Source organism: Aulostomus chinensis, chromosome 6 (assembly GCF_037954235.1).
Source record: "Aulostomus chinensis isolate RoL2024-O1b breed Wild chromosome 6, RoL_Achi_v1.0, whole genome shotgun sequence".
NCBI lineage: Eukaryota > Metazoa > Chordata > Actinopteri > Syngnathiformes > Aulostomidae > Aulostomus > Aulostomus chinensis.
Window position 1 is genome coordinate 12442966 of NC_141325.1, and position 20587 is coordinate 12463552.

Below are 20587 nucleotides of genomic sequence, written 5' to 3' on the forward strand. Positions count from 1 at the left end.
TTAACTACCGTTCCATTTGGTCTTTCAACAAGATGAATTACGATAAAATATAAGAGTAAATGGTCATGCATTCAAAAAATGAGAACACTGTTATCCCGCGGTGTAAGAGAGACTCGGGTTTCATCCAGCCCCAATAACAAACCCAGGCTGTTTTTTTTAGGCCATGATAGAAGGGTTAAACTCTCCGGACAACGTCACTCAACGCAAAAACACAGGATAACACCGAACTACCACGTGCGCAGTTGGAAAATCATAGTTTGACGTCAGTACCCATATTAGGAGTGACGGGTAAACCATATATGGTAGTTCCGTCTCTCGATGCCGTTTTTCATTGTGTAGAACAAGGAGTGGCCGCTGTGACCCCGCCCCACTCACAGCTGTTATCAATGAACACATGAATCTCAATTCGAAACTGCTAACCGGGGAATGGAAGGGATAACGACCACCGTCAGCACGCGTAGATAAAAGTACTTTTTTGAAAGTATTGTATCATCCACTGCGCTTCTCTGCAGAGAATCCCTTATAGAAAATACTTTTATTCATCAGTATCGAAGGTTCCAAGAACATTTTTCGCCCCATTTTAAAGTATTTAAGCCAAATTTAAAGCCATGATTTCAAGCTGCGATTTTTTGGAAATAACTGGCAATGAGTTGGTTCATATCCTCAGGACCCCCAGGGACCAGTACACTTCTGGGAGTGTAGTGTTGGACTGTAGACCTTTTCTCGACTACTCTTTTGCGCATATATGCGATTCTCGTAACGTAAATTGGAACTCCATGTTGCGACGCAGATCTAAGAGCTCTGTGGTGGCTCTGGAGTGGTTGATCCCGGACAAGACCCTCCTCGGCCGGTTGCGGCGCGGGGAGTTCTCGCCGGTGGTGGTGGTGGATGACAGCAGTCGCTCCGTGGAGGGACTGAAGGCGGAAAGCGTGGCCCAAATGCTGCTCACTGCACTGCAGAATGAAGTCCAGACGCAGATTTGCTTTCTTCAAGGTAAAAGATCCTTTTTTTCCCTATACACATTTAAACTATTGTTGAGCACCAAATTGCCAGATTCAGGTCTTAACATTACACATTTCAAAACAATCACGTTTTGTTTTGTTTTCTGAAGTTGTAGGAAGAAGTAGAGTACTTGTTGAAGGGTTAATTTATTTACTAAAAATATTTGAAAGTGGATGAATATGATTAAATGGATTTGAAAAAATGATACATGGCCACTGAAAAATATACAAATATCAATTACCAACTCTCTAGTACAACAACTCAGCTGTGATTCAGATTTTTTTTTTTTTAATGGAACTGGCCCAAAAGCCCATTCAACATTGCAGCAAACTTCAGCCTCAAAAATAAAATGTTGATAACGTGGTATACTAGATTTTATTTCCAAGCATCAGCGCTTTAGACATGACATTGTGTACCTAATAAAGTGGGCATATCTTTAAAATGATTTTTCACAGAAGGACATACGTGAAAGCTCGGTCTTTGCTAATACTCTGTGACCTCCTTTTAGACGGATTTGAGGGATTTTCGGAGGCCTACCCAGAGCTCTGTTATACCTCAGCCAGCAATAAACTCTCTACAGTGGAACCAGAGCCATCAGGGACAGGCCGGAGGACGCCTGCCTATGATCAGGTTGGATGATGTTTGTGATCTAATGTACGTCATAATGTAGTACATCAGAAATCTCTCTCTATGAGGATGAGAGGATCGACCGTGACAGCAAAATGAGTGTTTTTGTTGTTCTCGTTTGTAAAAGCGGATTCTGTCTTGACTTTGTAAACGACAGGACGGTCCAGTAGAGTTGCTGCCCTTCCTGTTTTTGGGCAGTGCTGTCCACTCGTCCCGTAGGGAGACCCTGGCAGCTGCGGGCATCACAGCTGTCCTCAACGTTTCCTCCTCCTGTCCTAACTTCTACGAGGGAGAGCTTCAGTACCTCCGGATCACAGTAGAGGACAGCCTAGCTGCTGACATCAGAGCCTGCTTCTCCACTGCCATCACCTTCATCAGTGAGTACCTCACCTAAACTCTTATGCGCCCTCTACCAACTGAAAAAGTACGTTTGTTAAGACTAAAATGTCAGTTCAAATCAAAGACGGGACATTAGTATTTGGAGCTGTCAGTTGATGCTCATAATCAAACGTGAATTAAGCCAAAAAATGCCTCTAAGCAGCTTTTGCACCATAATCTAACAGTTTTGTTGGCAAGTCTTGTGGGCCAACAATGTAATCGTCCGGTTACAAAACAACTGGATTGTGCTGCACAAGCTGCAGAGGAATCACACCGGAACATATTGAATAATTTCACTTGAGTGATTTGGCCTTGTTTGACATAAAGCTGTAGCATAAGGAAGTTTGTGGGTTACTTTTTTTTTTTTTTTTTTTGCTTGGTTGAGAAAAACAAACGCTCATGTGAAGTGGAGCATATAAAACTGATTGCTCTTCCTCTTTCTGTCTTCTGCACCACCTACAGACTCAGTGAAGCAGAGCGGTGGTCGAGTGTTAGTGCATTGCCAGGCAGGTATCTCGCGCTCCGCCACCATCTGCCTGGCCTACCTCATGCACACTCAGCGTGTTCGCCTGGACGAGGCTTTTGACTTTGTGAAGCAGAGGCGTCAGGTCATCTCGCCTAACCTGGCCTTTATGGGACAGCTGCTGCAGTTTGAGACTGACGTCCTCTGTCAGGGATGAAGCTTCAGCGATAAATGTTGAAACTAGTCAAGTGTGTATACTTTATATATTCAGAGAAAGCTGTGCTGCTGGCATCACGTGGTCAGTGGTTTGGGAATCCTTCTTGGAGGAGAAACTGAGAAATGGGATTCTGATAACAGCGTTTGACAATATAAACCCACTGAGATGCTGTGAACAGCCTTGATTCTGAGCCAATAAGTTTGAGCAGCTATGAGCTCATTTCCCTGATGTCCTCTGAAGGGAAATGGGGGCCACTTATCTCTTTCTGTGTATGTGCATCTGTGTAATTATGTGTGACTTTTGTGCCTGATCGTTTGCAAGGGCTGTCTTTCATTTTCATACTGAGACTCATTCCTCCACAGTGACGACCACTGTGACAGTCCACATTTCCTCAACCGAGACAACACTGTGTGATCTACTCAAAGCAATACTGCAGATTTAGTATTTAATTTATAAAAATGCGCTGACCCCAGGTGGTGTCTGTAATCGTACCTGTAATATTCTGAGATGGATTAATCCTGTCAAACTGGAGCTTGTTTTTTTTAATGTAAAGAGTTTTTATTTATTTCAGTAAATGTTGTGACAGTGTTACTGTCTGCCATTGCACTTTATAATAAGGCTTCAATGATTCTGGATGTTATTTTTTAGTAAATTAAATACGTGCTTGAGAACACTGTTCCATATGTTCTTATTTCATATATACTGTATAACTAATCTCAGAACAACATGCTTAGGTGTTGCAGAATATAAATCCATAATCACACACACACACACACACACACTTCACTGACCTTTACTTTAGTTTCCGTTGAGAACGCGTTCCTCATGTTATCGCCTTATGACCCACGGACATTTTCACATCCACTTACTCAACTTACAAATCCACTTTTAACATATTGGACAGTCCTGCAAATTTGGAAAGTCAGTAAATGAACATGTTTTAAAATCAGGAAGTCTGGAAAGGTCATATTTGTTGGCAACCAGAAAAAAACAGCCTCAACATCCCTTTACATACGCTGCATGAGGCACAAGTTTGTTTCTATTCAATTTAGATTCCTCATTCTACAAGCTTCGCACAGAAATACTGAAGTAAATATTTGATAGTCAGATGAACACCACACTTCTACGGAGAACTACACGCCTCATTTGCTTTATTTAATTGTTTCCATGCACTGATTTATTTTTCCCCGCATGGGGTCCCGGGTTGTGTGATTTTGGAAAATTTCCGACAATCTGATTTCTGCCCGTCATCTCAGGATGGTTTGTTCGACAATGCTGAGGTGTCCTAATTGTTCGTGACGAGTATGTCGGCTCCATTTGTTACACGCCAACGCCATCAGTTTATGAACGAGGCAACATCGTGAAGTGCTTTTGTCAACTACTTAAATAAATCAGGGAAAAACAGGGATTTGAAAGGCTAGAAGGGCCAGGGAGCTGAAGCCAATTAGGCAGCAACCACTGGTGTGGAAGCTGAGGGGAACGGTGGGCATAGCTGCATCTAGACAGGCTACAGGTGTGAGCGGTCTGGAGAGCAGGGTGGGCCCAACAGGTTCTGAAGGACAACAGCGAATTATCTTGGCACGCTGGCAGAGACTGATCAGAGAGACTGATCAGAGATCCTGACAGATTCCTGACACCATTGGTGAAGGCAATAATGATTTGTTGCAACTGGATGCACAGTAGTTCAAACTAAGCTACTGCTCTAACAGTTAAATCCTTTCATTAACGACATGGTGAAACTGTTACAGGGGACTTTTTTCTGCACTGAGTACTTTGCTCCTTAAACATTAACTAAGCTTGACACAGAACTTTAACAGCGTGGTTTAGCATTAAAGGATATCAGTACTTCCACTGGTGTTCTGGATTCAAGTCATTAAGACGTGGACAGTTCCATTTACCTTCAAGCCGCACTTACAATCTAACTGTGACGGTATTTCTGACACACAGCTAGTTGACGAAACATTTTTGCATTACTGAAGTTTTAACCCACCATCATTCTAAAGCTATATAACATTTAGAAATGTCACTGCTTGATGAAATAATGGCTGATTGGAGTTGTATAAATGACAGACAGTCGCTCATTTATTTCAAAGGGTTACTGTTTCTTATTCCATCAACATTTATTAATATTTAAGAAAAAATAATGAAACTACAGAGGATAGATGAAGAAGAGAAGAACGATCCTTAATACATAATCAATCTGGATAACTGAAGTGGTTTCCTAACTAAGGCCAAAACAGCTCTATGACCAAGCTCTGATTGTTTGTTTAAAGTGCAACACTGACCTCTAGTGACTAATAGGGATACTTACAGAAACCAAACTAGTATAAAATAAACCAGCAGATGACGCTGTCAGACCTTTTATTATCTGTTCTGCCACCCCCCCCCCACACACACACACACACAAACACACTTCCACTACAACATCACTGTCATTCTGCCAGCAGTAGCTGTTCTACATTAACCGACCCACATGTGCAGACACTCACATCTTCAGTGTGTAGTTTCCCACCACGTGACTGTCCATCTCTACATTTAAATTACTTTTAGTGCCGCTTACATCGCCCTTAATTTATCTTTAGAAGCAAGATTCTTTCACTTCCCTTTGTTGCTGTCGTGTCATTTGTTGAATACTTTTCTTTTTCAGTCTGTCAGGACGTTAATGAAATCACCTCTCTATTGTTCAGGTTACTTTCCTGAGGCCTTCATCTTATATTACACGTATGCCATTGACACGATCTCTCTGTGTGATGAATGTACTTATAAACATTATACCTCCATTTAAAAAAAAAAAAAAATTTGCACCATGACAGATCAGGGATTATCACTTGGATCGCACATGTCTGACGTGGTGATGTTCACAGCTGGAGACTCACACAAGGCTGAGATGCAGAAGAGCACAAATAGGTGATAGGAGCAGTGTGTGATAGTGTTTGCTGAAGGATTGCAATGCAATGTGGTGATATAACACACATGCAAAACACACACACAAACACACACACACACACACACAATCATAGTTATCATTACAAATGCAGTCAGGAAAATTACTGTGTGACCATCTGGGAGATGCCTCTGTAATTGTGCATGTGTGTGTGTTGCTGGTAAACACACACTCATGCTTTCGCAGCTTTACCTCTGAGAACAAACTTAATGTAATGTATTCCCTTGTGATTCTCACACAGGTTGGTCACCATAAAATGATTCTAATAAAAGAACATGAACAAGATGGATACTAATGTGTTTTCTTATGAAATAGTTTAACCACTTTAGATCGCCCATAAACACTCTGAAAAAAGGAAATCTTTCATTGGCATAAAAGCTGTAAAGCCCTCCATACCTTATTGAATCTAAACTTAATGCCAAGTTTAACCCTAAAATCTGATCCTACCTTTTAAAAGAGCAGAAATGTTCTCCACACTCTCAATGTCTCAAATACAATCTTTGCCTGGAGGTACAACTACAAGAGCATATACAATACAGAAGCTGAATCAAACCAATAACCGAAGAATCCAAAGGGTGGATTCTTTATTTGATTTGGACCTGAACCAAAGTGTGCACAGATTTCCACATGAGGCTTGCACTATGCTGACCCACAGTTATCTGGCACTCATTTGGGATACGGTCTTTAAAGATGATTTCTCTTCAACTTTTTTCATATGAAAATCTCTTTCTATCAGGAAACTTCTAAACATGGTTTGAATGAAATGAGCAACTTCTCAGAGCGATTGAGTGCCCCTTCCTGACTTTCCAGTGAAAACTTTCTCAGTCTGAGATGTTAAGGAAGACTCTTTGCGTGATCCATGACAGAAGAATTTCCTCCAGGCTTGAGTTCTTTATGTGTGTGTGTGTGTGTGTGTGTGTGTGTGTGTGTGTGTGTGTGTGTGTGTGTGTGTGTGTGTGTGTGTGTGTGTGTCACGCACACATATTTGTAGAGCACATGCTCTTATACAACATGCTCTTCAATAGCAGTATGTTGTGTGGTGCATGTTATGTGCTGCTGAAGTCTATATAACCTTGGCAAAAGAGACACACCCCTCTCTCACCCCAGAATGCTTCTTTTTTTTTTTCTTTCTTCCTACTGCGTCACTGCACACAATTCACCCACAGGAGCAGATATTCTTGTTAGGAGAACACTTAGCTCTTCTTTCCTCTTTATATTTAGAAAATATAGCATGGAGCAAAACTGTATAACCATTATTGGCTGCTAGTTGAGGTCACACAATCGGAGAGCAGGGCCCATATTTGTACTTCAGTGGGTGGCCAGCTGGGCCTCTCTTTAATTAAACCAGTAATGCGTGTTGGGGGGGGGGGTGTTTGGGTGGGGGCTGAAGCACAAAAACAAGCGAGCAGACCTCCTACCCACAAACCATTCACTAGCTTGGATGTGTAGGCTGGTGTGCGTCTATTGTTTGCTTGTGAGAGTTTATATCACAGGGTCCTCCTACCTCCTCTCAAACGCCACAAGATAGACTGTTTAATTTATGCAAAACAGCAGGAAAGAGCCCCAGTGACGCAGATTTCACTTTGACAATCAGGTGCTTGACCTCTAGCAGGCAACATATGATGAGAGGTGCTGTTGATGCCTATGCTTCTTGGAGGAGGATGTGTCGCAGGTTGCGTAATGCAGAGTGCTTTAAATGGAAGTCAAGTGAAGTGATGATGTAAATGTATGAGCAAATAAAACCACAACAAGTGCTTTGTTTTGCCTGGTACCTTCAACTAGGAGCAAAGATGGAAGGTGACATAGTTCATTAAGGGTTCTGGTACATGTAGAAGACATTTTGTAACTTCACTGGGTCTCATTGCATAAGAAAATCAGATTCACTGCAACGTGTGTGTGATGTAATCATGTTTCTTTGCCGACTACATTTATAAATGTGATACCCTGATATGCAACCACCACAGATAATGCATTTGAAGGGGATCATTCTTCAAGATGAAGGTTTTTTTTTTTTTTAAACCTCTTCCATCACTGACTTTAATGATTCCTCCTTTTTAGACACACCTGTATTTTTGATTCACACAGGCACTGGGATAAATCACAGTGCCTGTGTGAATGCAATGTGAGTGCAGGTTAAAAATCTAGTAAACAGGCTTGTGAGCAGGCTCTGTGAAATATGAATGTCAGTGACCTTGAGTACCTCAGCTGTTACAAACCAGATGTTTAACGCCTCTGAAAGAGTTGAAAGTTATGTGGAAAATGTTGAATAAGCGCAAAGTCTAAATCTGCAGGGATCAAAGCACCGTTTTTAATTTTAAAAGCACTCCACATGTAAAGAAGTAGATGATGATGATGATGATGATGATGATGATGATGATGATTGTAATGATCGTAATGATAAGTGAAAAGTGCTGGCAATAGGTAAAACAGATGGCATCAGTTAGACACCTCAGCATCCAAGAGTTAATTGACCAAGGCAATGCCACCCAACATGCGCTTTTTAATGTGGCTGCCTAACTCAGTGGATCTGCAGTAGAGACAGACAGAGAGAGAGAGAGAGAGAGAGAGAGAGAGAGAGAGAGAGAGAGAGAGAGAGAGAGAGAGGAGGGAGGGTGGGGCTCTGAGATGGAGAAAGTAAGTATCCCATGACGCCCGCAGCTCCACAATGACATCACCGGGTCTAAAAAGAAGTGCAAGAGGGAGATGGGAGGCACCCCACTTATTAGATTTCGTCGTGAAGTCCTGTTCTCAAGAGGAGATGCTGCTGCGCCTCAGCAAGGGAGCCTGCGATGTGCGCCAGCGGAGCTACTGAATCATGGCATCCTGGTGAACTTGGGTTGAAAAAGACGCACCAAGGAGCGAGAGACGATTGCTGGGACGCACTCTGTTGGATCATTTCGCGGGCGAAGAGAAAGGAAAGGGTTTTGAAGGCGCAGGACTGGAAGGAACTTTGAGGCTGCTGGACTGATTGGAAACGGCGGCAATATTTCGCGTTTAAGACGTGGAGAACACCTTTTATCGTTTTTATTGGCGAATGTGTGTAAATATTGTTCCATAATAACTTTATTCACTGAATGATTCCCTGCTCAGATAAGATGGACAAGTAAGAAGCGCGTCTGCAGGCAATGACGCACGGAGATTATTGACACTGGTATTATTTTAATATTCAGATTTAACTCCCTGTTAATGCTCGTAGAAATCAGGACACCAGCTCTCAAACAAATTAACAGATTAAACAGGAAAATGTTGTCCTTCCCGCGCTGAATAAGTTTTTTTTTGTTTTGTTTTTTGTAGGCGCTCTATACTGTAAGTGAGCTCGAGGCTGGTGCGCAGCAGTCAGCTTTACGCACATACATTAAAAAAAAAACAACGGAAAATGTTGGACGGAAAATATCTGTGCAATAAAGTGTCAAGGCGTTTTAATTAAAACCCATTGATCCGTGTCCTGACGCATTACCCAGAACTGTTTTGTATGCTTAAAATGGACTTGGAAGACCTGCCGTGGAGGATGCAAGGGAGCTAACATTCAACACAGAGACTAAACGAGAACAGCTAAGGTAATTATCACGCAGATGATCATTTATTGCAATCACTTATTTTATATGTATAAAAGAAGATCGTTTATAGCGCAAAATCTGACAATTTAAGCCACGTGAATTAATTTTAAAAATCAGTAAAGGACATTTTCAAAGTAAATGAAACTAAGTAACAAATCCAATTTCTTTTAATTCATTAAGACTCCAGCATGGCCTCGGTTCTGGACAGCGGCTGCTCCATGGAGCTGAGCAGCTGGAACAGCAGTGTGAGCATCGCCAGAGCCTCGGTCCCCTGCAACCAGAGCGTCGTAAAGCTCGAAGCCCCTTATTCTCCTGAAGCCACGGCGGCCTTTGCCACCGCCATAACGTTAATGGTGCTCTTCACCATTGTGGGGAACATTATGGTCATCATTGCTGTCCTGACCAGCAGGTCTCTCCGAGGTCCTCAGAATCTCTTCCTGGTGTCACTGGCTGCTGCAGATATTCTAGTGGCCACACTCATCATCCCCTTCTCACTTGCCAATGAACTACTTGGCTACTGGTACTTCAAGTCTCTATGGTGTGAAATCTACCTGGCGCTAGATGTGCTCTTCTGCACCTCCTCCATCGTGCACCTGTGCGCCATTTCACTGGACCGCTACCTGTCAATCTCCAGGGTTACTTATGGACGTCAGCGCACTCCCAGACGCATAAAAGCCGCCATCGTGGTGGTGTGGCTCATCTCTGCCATCATCTCCTTTCCTCCCCTGCTTTCACTCAACAAAAGTGAGGCGGGAGACCTAGGGACAGAGAGAGGGCCACAGTGCCAACTGAATGATGAGAGCTGGTACATACTTTACTCCACTATCGGCTCCTTCTTCGCTCCATGCCTCATCATGATCCTGGTCTACGTAAGAATCTACCAAATTGCAAAGCAGAGAACAAGGTGCCCTCCTGGAGAGCCCAGGAAGGACGGGGCCGGCTCCGCAACACCCTGTCAGCCTGCACGTCATATGCAAGCCAACGGTAAGAAAGATGAAGAAAGCCCTTCATCCAACCAAGCCTCCAACAACAGACCCCCTACCCTCGCCATTACCCCTTCTCCTTCCCCAGGAGAGTCTCAAACCTCCCAGAATGCCACCCCCAATAATCTCCTGCAACCTCCATCTCCTTCTGCAGCCATGACCCCAATTACAGCATCCCTTGATAACTCTCCCCATGGCCCCTCAGCTCCCTCCTCTGTGCCTCCGTCTGCCCCTGCCAAGTCTAAAGAGGAGCGGAAGAAGGGCAAAACTAAAGAGGAAGAGAATAAGGGCAAGCGTCAGAGAGGGAGAAAAGCAGACAATAACAACGGTGACAGCTCAAGCACAGAAAGCGATATGGAGGCCAGCAACGGAGGAGGTCGAGGGAGCACTAGCATGGCAGGGTCACCTGCTGCAGGGGGTGTCCACTCCCCAGCCTCCCTCAAGCGCTACCGGGATGTGATTGCCACTTCAAAGGGGGCTCGGCTGGTTCCAGGAAGGAAGTCAAAAACAGACAACAACCCTGGAGCAGCAAGGCGAAAAGCCATGGTCAACAGAGAGAAGCGCTTCACATTTGTTCTGGCTGTGGTCATTGGTGTGTTTGTGGTGTGCTGGTTCCCGTTCTTCTTCACCTACTCTCTCAGGGCAGTGTGCCCTGATACGTGCACCATCCCCAATCCACTATTTACTTTCTTCTTCTGGATTGGTTACTGCAATTCATCTCTTAACCCGGTCATCTACACCATCTTCAACAAAGATTTCAGAAAGGCTTTCAAAAAGATCCTGTGCAGCGGCCCCAAGGGTACTTTCTTTTAGCATAGGATCGAATCATGATGGACGTGAAATTTGAAATTTCTGAGGCAAAGAAAAGAACACTCAGCTACATTTTTCAGAACACTCAAAGGGCTGTTTAGAGAATATGTTGAACTCTGGGAATGCCAGCATAAAATTCAGAACTAAGAGCTACTCTCTTTAAGAGCCACAGAATGTGTAGTTTGAAAACTTGGACTTTGAAATCTGTGCTTGCAGCTGAGACAGAACAGGGTGGGAGAGAAAACGAGATGCAGAATAAAGGCAGAGAGAGAGAGAGAGAGACTTAGTGATAGAATCTTAGTGTTGCTCATAACATTTTTAACATATTTGAATCTTCGAATCATGTTTGGTAATGAATAATGTTGAGGAAAAAGAGTGGTACAATTCCAGAGATTTTGGCACACATACAACACACTGGACTAAGAGCATATTCCAGAAAACTGAGACTTTACTCCTATGAAAGACAGTTTAATATCTGAACATATATGGTACTTCTACCCATGAAGGACTCCAGGACAATTGGAGAAAACAATCAGAAGGAAAATCACCCTTAGATTCCGCTGAGCCTGGGGCCCTTTGTCTATCAATACAGAGCACAAGGAGCACACAAAGATAGTGGTGATTTCTTACGTCTGCAGTCTTAATTTGTCTGGCTGCAGGGCAAACATGTGTTCCTGTATTTTTTTTTCTAATTTTTCTTTTTTTTTTTAATCTGAAAGCGCAACAACATGTGGTTTCTGACTCAAATGTGATAGCACAGAAAAGGGGGCAACCTTTCAACGTGAGGATTTGAACAAGGAAGGCCTCCATGTCAAATACCTCTTGGCTTGGTATGGGTCATAACAGACACTCAGGTTGTTTTTAATGACACTGCACCGTTTTTGTCTTTCACCTTCGTGACATGCAGATTTACTGTGGTATACTTTGGACTCAAGGAAGTGAACAAATATCACTGAAATGTAAATTGAAGCAGAATGTTGCTCTCCACGGTTTTTGGACCTGGATTATCACGGTTGTGGACTGGACCGATCAACCCTTCCACTTAATATTTTTGGACATTTAGATAACAGTTAAAAAAAACTGTTCTGGCCCCTCGAACAATGACATTTACAGTATCTCATGGGAGGGGCATCAGCTGAAGACTGGAAATCTTATTCAATGTGTGCACATGTTTTTCCAGAAGTATTAGCAGGTAAACATTTAAAGAAAATGAACAATGCAATTATGGATGTGTAATGTTACGCCTAGTTATGCCTACATGGGTACATGAGGATCATTTGGCTGAGTCACTCATCGCCTGCAGTGGACCTCCACATGGCACATTTGTTGCTGGGTGGCATGACAATAAATGGTAAATTTATTTTTCACTCCAAGAGGTTCTACAGTTTCAAAAAACAAAAACAAAATAACAGTGTGAACAACAACACACAGGCTTATTGATTCAATGGGACAAGGGCTGTCAGCAGCAACAATTCAATTGTATTAATTGTCTAATTCTGCTGACGTGTGTATGCGCGCTTGTGTGTGTGTGTGTGTGTGTGTGTGTGTGTGTGTGTGTGTGTGTGTGTGCGCGCGCATGCTTGTGCGTGCATGCTTCTTTCGGCTGCTGTGAACGTCAGATCTACTGTAATACTGAGAAGAATGGAGACAAACGTTCCTACTGTCTGTCATGTGACAGTTTTCCACTTAATGGAGAGCTCAGTAGTGTGTCAATACTTTTAGAAAGTCTTACTGAACTGTAATTCAGTGTTTATCAGTCATACTGAGTACATGGCTTTTTAGTAATCACCCTGAAGGGACCAAAGAGCCTCAGGACCCTAGCCTGACTCAGTGATTTCTGGCTCTAGTGTTGCTTTACTTAAGTCTTTCTCTATATTTGCTGTTTATGACAGATTGGGCAGGCAAAGGTTGAAAATTGTATTATTTATTTCAAACTATTTTGTGTTTTCTGTCTATTTATTGTTCTGCTAATGTGCTTTCATTCTGAAAGTCAACCAACGTGGAACTGATTGAAGAGTGACAGCATTGTACAGATCTTTACGTGCTTGAACAGGAGAGTAATTGATTTTTCATCATCAAGCTGTGGTTGTGTGAGACTGAGCTCTATACAGGCTCGGAGGACGTATCCGTGTGGAACTGAAAGAACATGAACTTTGAGTTATGTGCATAATTCATAACCTATGATGCTACACTGCCATCAGGTTTTCATCTCGTTAAAGTATGGTAAACAGTTTAATGGTAAAATTACATTCATGAATGTACAATTTATCAAGCATACAGCTGGGAAATCTCTCCCCAGGAAAACTTTTATGGAAAATGTAATTGAATATGAAACTTTCATGGGAAGACTCAGTTGGATGCTTTGCAGCCTTTGTGAAGACTACATTCTATATCCCACAGATGTGTGTGGAGAGCTGAATAGAAAGTGCTCGGCGTTAAGAGTCCATGTACACAACTGTTTCCCGTCCTTGTCTGGTTATTTTCCACCCCAGAAATACAAACAGCCATAGCAACGCAATTATAGCTAAAATAACCACCGAGGTCATGCAACATGGCTCTTTCTTATCAAAATGAGTTGCTGCTCAATCCCCCCCCCCCCCCCCCCACCCACACCCACACACACCTCCTCCACCCCTACCCTCTAAAACTCAGCCATGGCTTAATGTGGTGAGACTGCTGCTTTGTTTGTTTGTTGTTGTTTTTTTTAATTTTAAATATGAATTATGACTCAAAGGTGACAGGTGCAGTGATCTGCCTCTTTAGCACTCTTCTTTCTCCGGAAATCGCCTGTATTGTCTGTTGCCCTTCTACGTTTGGAGCAAGCTGTACGGTCTGAGCTTTACAGTCTCCTATCCTCCCCCCAGCGTGATCATCCCCCTCCAGTTTGAAAAATAAAGCTATTTGGAAAAGCATGAGTCATTCCCTTCTTTGTTTGTTTCGTATATCACACAACATCAGGGTTGCAGAAAGAGGATAAAAGGTCATTTCCAGCAGAAGTTGTTTTACAAATGCCAGTGTTTTAAAAGCATCATGTTTTACTAGCATGCTAAACTGAAGTGCTATTTGAACCCGTTATGATATAGCCCTGAGTGGCAAAACAACTTCAGAATATAGTCAATAACATTATGGGTTGATGGCGGTTCATGATACCATTGCGAGTTCCTTGAGCACAGTGGGACGTGAGAAGTAGGCCGCTTACAGGAACAGCATGATGTTCCTCTGCCAACAAACAAGAGGCAAGTCCGCAAGGCATCGGAGCATCTTGCCAAATATCACAAATGCAGGCACACATCGAAGTGTCAACATACTGAATTCAAGTCATGAAACATGCTTAACTCACATGCGGATATAGCCACAAGCACACGTGTCCTGTGACAGCTTGTTATATTTGAGGTCAGAGAGCCTGCCGTGAATCCTAATTGATTTGTGCTGATGGACAGTTTGGGGATTTCTCAACGTCCCTCAATAGCTAAACAAATCCCTTTGTCGTGCATTCTTTTCAAATGCACACACTCAAGGAGGTTAACCCCCCCCCCCCCCCACACACACACACACACCCAGCCCCTAAACCCCCCCCCCCCCAAAAAAAAACATACACACACAAACTGTCCTCAGTTTCATTTCCATATTCACGGTTGTGCTGTGATTTGAGTTGGACAAGGAGGCGAACAGATAAGTTATCCAAGACAAGTGTACAGCAGGCGGTGAGGTGTGTTTATGATGTTTTATATTCACATAGACACGCTGTCCCTAAGCTCTTTTACACTCTAGCCTTAGCTGGAATATAAAACAGGCCTGATGTTTGGCAGTAGGTCCTCTGCTGAGGCTGGAGAGAACCCAACTAACAGGACATACAACGCACCCTTTGCTTTCTTATGCATACAAGATCAAGAAAATCACAAAAGGGTGGGGCAGTAGGGGCGCACGCACACACACACACACACACACACACACACACACACGGATGCAAACATATATATATCGTACAACAGAGAAACACACGATAACAATCGTTTTCAAATTTATGATGGATGAAGCATTCCTCCGTATGAATATGTATGTGTTCTGAGGGCGTTCCAGCACTGAGCATTTTCCATTTCCAGTCTCCTCCACATTATAAAAACACCAGATAGATTTCTACTATCTGTAATTTGGCTGTTGAAAACACCCAAGAGGCAGGATGAAAAATGAGAGACAGAACAGGCAGCTCCTCACCGTAGTGAAGGTGGAGACATTAAAATTCAGTTTTTGCTTTGTGAAATCTCACATAAAAAGGTCTTTAGGTCTTTTTTTTTATGTAGGGGGCAAAGTCAATTATGATTAGAATCGCTTTAAGAGCCTGTGACTGTTAAATGGTACTTGTGAGTGTGTGTGTGTGTGTGTTTGTGAGTGTGTGTGTGTGTGTGTGTGTGTGTGCTTACGTGTGTGTGTGTGCTTACGTGTGTGCGTGTGGTCCACGAATCTAAGAGAGAATAATTTGAGAAAACTAAATTCAGGTTTAAGCCTTGAAAAAGAAGACACTCCAAGAATTTTTCGTGTCATTTTTTAACATAACTTTTTCACAGTAAAGGCTCTGATCAGTGTTATACTTCATCCTTCATTGTTATCAACTTCTCTTCATGAAATTTAATAGAAATTAGAAATTGAATAGAACACCTAGTACATAGAGCACTCAGTGCTCGATAAATTTCTTGGTAAGCCTCGCTGCCAAAGAGAGTATGAATAATAATTATGTATTCCCTGTGCTTTTTGTCTTCTTCATGATTCATTTTCTCCTTTTGTGTTGCTTAATTAGGTTAAATATTTTGGGCTATATCTGTGATTGAATAACTCATGAATGGTCATAGTTTAAGTGTATAGGGTTTGATTATTTTGGCTCTGACATTTTTTTAAGTTATTGTTCTCTGGTGTGTTTGGCAATTTGTCTTTCAATTCCAGTCAGCTTTTGTTGATAATGTATGGAAATGACATTTGTATGAGTGCCTTTGTACAGTTGCCCAACATAATAAGAACGAAAATAAAAAATCAATGAAGCCAAACATAAAAACATTGCAATGGGCAATAACGTTTGGGTCGATACAGAAAAGCTTGTATTATGAATACTGTCATTGCGAGATTGTGGGTTTCAGATTGCATCATTATATGGGAGGAAATGTAATCATAACAGCGGGTAGTTAGCTGATGTAGAGTTGTCTTTTCTGGGAAAAAAATAAGGCATTGAACTGAAAAGAACCTAATTATCACAATCAACCCTGAGATAGTTAAACGACCATAAACTAACCATAAACTATGATGTTGAAAACATTTAAACAATAGTGTGGAACAGCCCTTCATAGGCCCCACTGTAGCCTGCTCCACTGTTACAGCTAAAGGGTGAATAAATTGTTTTGGGTTTCAAACAGCCTCGGCAAAATGATTAGTTTCACTGTCATAATTTGATCCCTTTGCTCGAATGACATTTGAAAAGTCTAGAAAAGCTGCACAATTAGGTTATTTATTCACATGCAAGTTAGCAGAGCACGGACAGGAAGTAGCCGGCTCTCAGAGCATGCTCAGTATGCACCTTCCTGCTATATTTACTTCATGTACTGTGACATACAGAGAGATTTACCTGGTGGAAATGAGCTTGCGAGAACTCATCTGCCAAGGGCTTAGATGTAAGGAGGGATGTTCATTTATATGTAAATATGATGTACTCGAGCATCAAAGTAGAATAACTGATGAACAAAATGTAACAATCAGCCTCAAAATCATTTCCAATAATCGGTTTATTTATCATTTGCTAGTTTGTTTAAAAAAAAAAAAGGTTGTTCAATGCATTCCTGAGATGTAAAGTGTGGCAGATTACTCGAGTGATTTATGACTCCCTTTTTTTTTTTCATTACTTTGGCTTCAGCAGTAATGCGGTGCTAAGAAAAAGCCAGACTTAGCAAATCAAATCAACTTCGCAGGTTGACTCACAAACCTTTATGAAAATAAAAGCAATGCAGGAAGTATGATGATTTTTAGAGAAATACTCAGGAGTCATCATTGAATTAAGACTCAATTCTATTTTCTTGTTCAGGAACATAAAGCTTGACGTGTTATCAAGCTTTCTGCTGTTGTCAAAGCAAAATTGTAACTTTGTTGATATTAGCAGCGTCTGGTACTGCTGTAATAACTCCATTAGTGTTCCCAATAAAAAAGCAGGAACTGTGAAAGGAATCAAAATCAGAGCAGAATCATCTGCTCGGAATTACACACGGAGGTAATGAAATGACCACAAAATCCACACTTGATGTGTCAGAGGCTCGCACACAATGAAAGAGATGACTTGTTCGGTTGTTTGAGACTTCCAAGAAAGGCCGGGGCTTTATTTAGCCGAGCCACGATGGAAACGTCACAAAGTTCATTTTGACATGCAGGCACTCACATCAGGAACACAAGCACACAAATCAGAGTACACAAGCGTATGCACAAACACACACACACACACGTTAAATCAAAGCATGCACTAAGAGAAACAAACTGTCTTAAAATAGAGAAACAGATAGCTAACACTCAACTGTACAGACACACACTTGTGAATGTCAGCACATACTGTATACTGTTACAATATGTAAGACAAGAATGGGTAAAGCTCAGACTTGTGAAAGCTTTTCTTCTCTAAAATGTTCAGCTCAAGCATTAGGAGCACTATACTGTATAATTTGTTCATTGATTCAACATAATGAGTGCAGCATCAATCTTGCCTTGAACCTTTTCAACAAAATCTCTCTTGAGTGAGCTGTGTGTGTGTGCGTGTGTGTGTGTGTGTGTGTGTGTGTGTGTGTGTGTGTGTGTGTTTGCGTTTGTGTTAGCGCATGTGTGTTTATGTGGCAGATTGAGAGTAAGAAAAGAGGGATGATGAGATTGCAAAAAGAAGGATGTTTGTTGACACACAAATTAGCTACTATGTTCATGTGTGCGTGCGTGCGTGCGTGCGTGCGTGCGTGCGTGCGTGCGTGCGTGATTTTGGCACTGGAAGGAGAACAGGATGTGGTGTTTGGATATGAAAGTGTCATGTCCTCTTAGAGCTGTAGTAGGACAGTAGCCTAGCAAGCGGAACATTTCCATGATAAATAAATCTGCTGGAAATGATAGCAAGACATATATCCTACGTTATTAGGCTGTTAGGGGCTCCCACATCCTTTATTAATTCATTTCTGTTAGATTTTTGCTGATGTCTGTAGTCTCTTAACTCCTGCTTGGTGTAAAATGTAACTTTTTTTTTCAATTATATGCTGAAAGTGTTCAATTTAAATTCAGAAGCAGTCTGAAAATCACCTTCCATCCCAATTGATTCCTAGTGACCTCTGTGCATCAGGTCTCATCCTGTTTTTAAGGAATCGTAGAGGCTAAGCCTCAACTTAAGTCTCAGTGTAGCACTGCCTCTAAAGCAACACATCTAAATATCTAAATATAACAGAAATTTTCACATTACGTCTTCTTGCATGTATAGTGTGTGACCAAAAAAAGAAACCTGTTCCTCTTTCTTGTACACCTGAGTAAAGGTTCTGTTGTTTTAGGCTTGTTAGGGATCCTCCCAGTGCTCTCCATGGCCGTCCTCCTCTGGCTGGGAGGACCAGCAGCACAGGTGCTGCTAATCAACAATCTGCCACGCCTGCAGTCAATTACCAGCCCAGCTATAGGCAGAAGCCTGGACCTGCACACAGTGCTTCAATGTACTGAACCCACATGAGTTCCTCTGTAATGCCAATGCCCCTCCAGAACTGCACCATGAGGCCACTGCCCTCTGAGGCCTCCTCTGTGATTCCTTCACCTCCCAAGACCTCCTCTGAGACTACATGAACACCCTGCTATAACCCTGTTTTTCTCCTGACCCCAACAGTCTCCTTCACACACACACACACACACACACACACACACACACACACACACACACACACACACACACACACACACAGAGTTTCTTACACATCCCATTCATATAACACTTAAGCACCACATTTTCCCCCATTCAAGCCTCCCTACTACAGAGTAGGTTTTTTTTTCCCTATATCATTTAATAAATAACCTTCAGGCATTATTCGTCTTCACTGGTGTCCTGTCTGTCTGTGGTTGCACTAATTGGGTCCAAACCCAGTTCAGGTCAGCACAACAAGGCTTGCTCTATCACATTTTTCCCTTTCTCATTTTTAGTTTTATATAGTCATTTAATGCTTTACAAAAAAGTAATGTAATGTCATGATTGACTGTCGCTCCAAGTGGAATACAGATGCACTTACTGACCCGCCTGGGAAAAGACAGTTGAGAGGGAATGTAATGCTACCTTTCCCTAACTGTACTCGTCTGTTTCAAAGCATTCAAATGACTTCTTGCAGTGAACTGATTAGATTGAGTCAGGATGGGCTTCAGCACTGCTGCTCTGGCTCCAAGTCACATGCAAGATGGCCGTGTCTGTATGCAGCATGGTTTGGCTTCAATGTAGTACAGTGAACGCTCAAAACCCTGGAACAAGCTAGCCTATCATCGTCCAATGAAAATATTAACCTGCTTGTTCCACTAAATCTCCTATATTAACAAATTAAATCTCATAAACTGTGGGGACCATTTGTTGTTGTTTTTTGAAGTGAGAATTTGTTAAGAATATATATATATATATATATATATATATATATATATATATATATATATATATATATATACATTTTGTTTTTTTCTGGTTTCTAATTATGTTGAACAGGCAGACAAGACTGTTGGGCTTCTGTTGGTTTAAACATATTTGCTTCCCTTGTTGACAGCACGGTGGTGCAATGGAGTCTGCATGTTCTCCCTGTTCCTGTGTGGGTTCTCTCTGGTACTCCAGCTTCCTCCCACAGTCCAAAGACATCAAGAGGGGACGAGGCTGATTGATACTCTAAATTGACCGTAGGTGTGACTGTGAGTGTGAATGGTTGTCTGTCTCTATGTGTTGGCCCTGTGATGGACTGGTGACCTGTCCAGGGTGAACCCCGCCTCTCACCCAAAGCCGCTGGGATAGGATCCAGCCCCCCCGCGACCCTTAACAGGATAAACAGTAGAAAATGGATGGACGGCTTTCCTTGTTCCCAGTCATGCTGGGATAGAAGCATGGAATCGGTTGTGAACCCGGCTAGACTGGAAAAATTTTGTTTATCAAAATATCAAACAGTTCATTTGAACAAAACTATCATCTTATTTGACTAGGAATATTTATATATGGCACTGACATTGTCATTAATTCTTTACATCTTGTGAAGCCTGTCAATGATAACAGTGATTTTATTTAATATAGAATATGTTTTTATAAATACAGTAAATGACTGATTGTGGGTTTCCAATTGCATCATCACACAAGAAGACATTTAACCGCCATTCAGCACCATTTAATAAATTAGGCCACTGACCTTAGTTTCCTGGCATCACCCCACAGTTTCTCCCCTGTGCTTCTGAGCTGTAACAGTGGCTGATTTCATTTGTTGGCCTCTCATAATTAGTGTGGATGAGGGGCGCCATGTGACTAACAGGAGGATATCATCCAGCATAGCAAACAGAGAGAGGCCTTTATTTCTTATCACAGTCTTGACATTCAATCCTTGTTTAGGT

The 20587-nt window shown here is 42.1% G+C and overlaps 2 protein-coding genes across 2 annotated transcripts; both read left to right on the forward strand.

Moving 5' to 3' along the window:
• Positions 1-378: 378 nt before the first annotated feature.
• Positions 379-3363, forward strand: dusp2 (dual specificity phosphatase 2). The gene is made up of 4 exons (XM_086206531.1): positions 379-993; positions 1511-1632; positions 1787-2006; positions 2470-3363. The coding sequence occupies exons 1-4, from the start codon at positions 609-611 to the stop codon at positions 2685-2687; spliced, it is 945 nt and encodes a 314-aa protein (XP_086062657.1). The 5' UTR covers positions 379-608; the 3' UTR covers positions 2688-3363.
• Positions 3364-8322: 4959 nt separating this feature from the next.
• adra2b (adrenoceptor alpha 2B) lies at positions 8323-13886 on the forward strand. Its single transcript, XM_086206530.1, has 2 exons — positions 8323-9188; positions 9369-13886. Exon 2 carries the CDS (start codon positions 9377-9379, stop codon positions 10982-10984), a length of 1608 nt encoding a protein of 535 aa, XP_086062656.1. The 5' UTR covers positions 8323-9188; positions 9369-9376; the 3' UTR covers positions 10985-13886.
• The last annotated feature ends 6701 nt before the right edge of the window (positions 13887-20587 follow it).